This window comes from Grammomys surdaster, unplaced genomic scaffold (genome assembly GCF_004785775.1).
Source record: "Grammomys surdaster isolate TR1022 unplaced genomic scaffold, NIH_TR_1.0 267, whole genome shotgun sequence".
NCBI lineage: Eukaryota > Metazoa > Chordata > Mammalia > Rodentia > Muridae > Grammomys > Grammomys surdaster.
In genome coordinates, this window is record NW_021604708.1 from 3524148 (window position 1) to 3527639 (window position 3492).

Genomic DNA, 3492 nt, shown 5'->3' on the forward strand with positions numbered 1-3492 from the left:
GTGTTGGCACCTGTACAAATGTGGTGTACACTCACACAGATAATACACATAAGTAAAGATAACTATATTAGAAAAAGAAACTCTTTAATAATTATAGCACAATACTATAGACATCGGTTACTTAAATGTTCTGTGAATACAGTGGAACTAAGGAAAATGTAAACTCTTATTCATCATTGTAAAGTAGAACCATGTGGCACCCATGTCTTTACAGGGGTTCTAGTCAGATATGACAAAGAAATTAAAAAAAAAAGATAAAAAGCATACCTCTAACAACTCAAAAAATTTCATGTAAAATGATTCTATCAGTAATATTTTCAGAATGTGCCCATCATATTCTTCGACCCATATCATTATCTTATTGTATGGATCCAATTTAACTCCATAAGAAGTGAATCCTTCATTTAAATGAATCAGATTATTTTACTGCTCTTTGGTGATATGTATTTTGGTGGTATAGCTGCACAGAGCTGTGGAGCGCACCCAGGCAGCAACAAAGGGCAGCTGCAAACCAGGCTTGCTCGGCTTCAGTCACACTCATTGTATCATTTCGAAAAAGACATCAACATAGGAACTACAGATGAGCATAAAATAAAACTTTACAGTGTATTCTTTACCTAATTTATTCCATATATCCAGTGTTTATTACTGCAGAGAACTTTCACGAATATAACACCCATGACATGATTTAAATTCTTTGACTGGTGCACGGGGATTATATTGACTGAATTCAGAGTACATATCATTCTTTCATAATTCTATAAAATATTTTCTATGGATGAGTACTTACAGACACGTTGAAGTTGTCCAAGATACTCTTGTGGCACTAATATTTAGAAATCACATCGTCAAGTAGAGGAAATGGAATTTCTTGGACTAATATGATAAAATCACTATGAATTTTGATAATATTTACAAAATCCATTTGTATACTTTCCAGTCACTATAGTAGTAAAAACTAATTAAAGTAAATCCTAATTAAAGACATTTTTTTCAGTGGCAGAGAGATGGCTCAACGCTTAAGAGCATTGTCCGGTCTTCCAGAGAAGACAGGTTTAATTTTTACTAACCATACATTGGGTCAAAACAATCCCTGTAACTTCAGTCAGTCACTGGATGTTTGATGACCTCTTTCAGACTCTACAAACAGAAGGCATGCACATGTCTCACAGTTATAAATGCAGGCAAAATAGATATACACAGCAAATATAATGCAATATTAATACAAACATAGAAAAGTTAAAAAAGTCCCTTCAAGAGTAGCAAATGGAGAATGAGATTTCTATATCACTGTAATTTGTTAAGGTCTTCTTCCCTCTTTCAGCTCAGCTCAAGGCTTTGAGTCACAAGTGACTGAGGATAACCACATGCCTAAACTGCTTTGTGGGATTTTGTCTTACACAGATTATTGCAGAACTGAGATTTCTTTGACATTTATTGGACATATAAATGAGGGAGACATTTTCTCAGTTTCTCCATCTGAGCATGCCAACATTCATCCAGAAGCCCATCCCTGTGAATCAGCACAAGAGGGCTAAAAGTTGCATAACCAAGGGTCAGAAATTCTAGAGTATTTACCATCCAGGCATTGTCTCTTGAAGAGAGACTTAAAATGAGAGAAAAGGCACAATCTGTCCAGTAGAAGAAAACAAAACAGAGCATCAGAAGGAGGACACTCTGAGCAGCTCTCAGCTCAGGGGGAGTTCTGTAGAGAAGCTTGGAGTTCCGAAGGTAGAGAAAATGCTGGTGATGCTTGTGGAGAAGAAATACCATGTAGCCACTGGCCCCTCCCATGGCACCCTGGAACACTGCATCTCTCAGGACCATGAGAGGGAGAACAATCCATTTTATTTCCTGACTTTCTAGCATAAAATAGCAATAGTTGTCACTATTCTTAAGCTGTGATATATTTAGATTTGTACTTGTGATGGAATGGATTAGGTTCACACTTATTAAAGCATTAAATATCCAAAAGAATAGGAAGAATGGAAGGATGTGCCATGCAGACTTTGGCCTGAGCTTGCTCCACCCAGATGCTCTGGGACTGATGATGATGGCCTGGAACACAGTGAGGAGACTGCTGGTGCAGATGGAGAGGCCCCGGGCCACCCTCTCCAGGTAAACAATGACCTTACAGCCTATGTCATCCAGGAAGTTTCTCAAACCAAAAGCTACTATTGTCTTAGGTAATCCTTTTGTAAGAAGGATTATGATGTTTGTAAAAGCCAAGTGGATGAGAATAAGGTGTATGGGTTTCCTCTCAGGGCTTCCCCACTGACTGAACATATAATTCCCAGAAACAGACACATTCCCCAGAGTGCCAACCACAGTCATAAAGAGAGAAATTATTTTATTAATATACTTCAAAACCATTTCTTCCTTCCTAGGTAGAAAAGCATGTATCCAGGATGCAAATACTCTTTGAAGAAAGCCTCAGTAATTCTAGACATAGATCTGAACAGCATATTTTGCATAATAGCATTTTCTGGACTTCATGAAGCAGCCATAGACACAAGTTATGTGGGAGATTAGGTCCCTGAAACTTCTGTTTCCTGTAGCCTCTGGGATATTTTATGTGCGCTGACAGGTGAGATTGGTAACTGGTATTCAAAGCTAAAATTTAAAGGAAATTATTTTTGAGCTTTACTCTAGCAGAATTGAGTTGCTCAAGTTCCTGTGTGTATGTGTGTGTGTACATGTGTGTGTTTGTCCTTCTGTCTGCATACATGCATTATCCTTGTTACCTTTCACCATAGCTGGATTGAATCCCAAGTTCCTATAACCAAAAATTCTTCCTCTGTTTTTTATTTTATTCCTTCATATTTCTCCACCCAATTCGAAAAGCCCAAGGCTCATGCTGAGCCTGTCTGCCTTCCCCACATCACACACAGTCGCTGGGAAACCCTGCTGCTCAACACCTGCAGCGTCTCTCAGATTCAGTTACTTTACCTCCACATCTCTCCTCCTTTGTTTGATGTTTCTTTCTTATCTGTATCTTGAATAGTACAATAATTTCTAGAATTGCATTTGACACCAAAGCGTTGGAACTTCAATTTCTATATCTTTTTTTTTTTAATTGGATGATTTATTTACATTTCCTATGTTGTCCCCTTACCCCATCCCCCACCACCCCCTCGGAACCCCCAATCCCCTCGCCCCTCCTCCTTCTTCTCTGTGGATGTAACCTCTATCTACACCCCCCCACTCCCACCTCCCCACCCTCAAAATTCCCACCCCCTGGGGCATCCAGCCTTCATGAGGTCAAGGTTCTCTTCTTCCACCTATGCCCAGCAGGGCCCTCCACTTTTACATATTCAGCTGAAGCCCTGGATCCCCCCCTAAGTGTTAATATGTTAAATTTTTATAGTGATCATTATGTGATTTCACTCTGCATGAATATTTACTAGATATTTTTTAAGATTGCCCTTAGTGCCAAGTCAAATTGTGTAACCTTTCCAGATAAAGTCCCACACTTAAAGCTGGATCACCAAA

The 3492-nt window shown here is 38.9% G+C and overlaps 1 protein-coding gene across 1 annotated transcript; it reads right to left on the bottom strand.

Annotated features, from left to right (window-relative positions):
- Positions 1-1434: 1434 nt before the first annotated feature.
- On the bottom strand, positions 1435-2397 carry LOC114628273 (vomeronasal type-1 receptor 4-like). The gene has a single exon (XM_028776243.1). It carries the CDS (start codon positions 2371-2373, stop codon positions 1435-1437), a length of 939 nt encoding a protein of 312 aa, XP_028632076.1. The 5' UTR covers positions 2374-2397.
- Between the last annotated feature and the right edge of the window lie 1095 nt (positions 2398-3492).

Excerpts from the sequence above, each read along its gene's own strand:
- LOC114628273 (XM_028776243.1), bottom strand. The coding sequence starts at position 2,373 with ATGGTTTTGAAGTATATTAATAAAATAATTTCTCTCTTTATGACTGTG.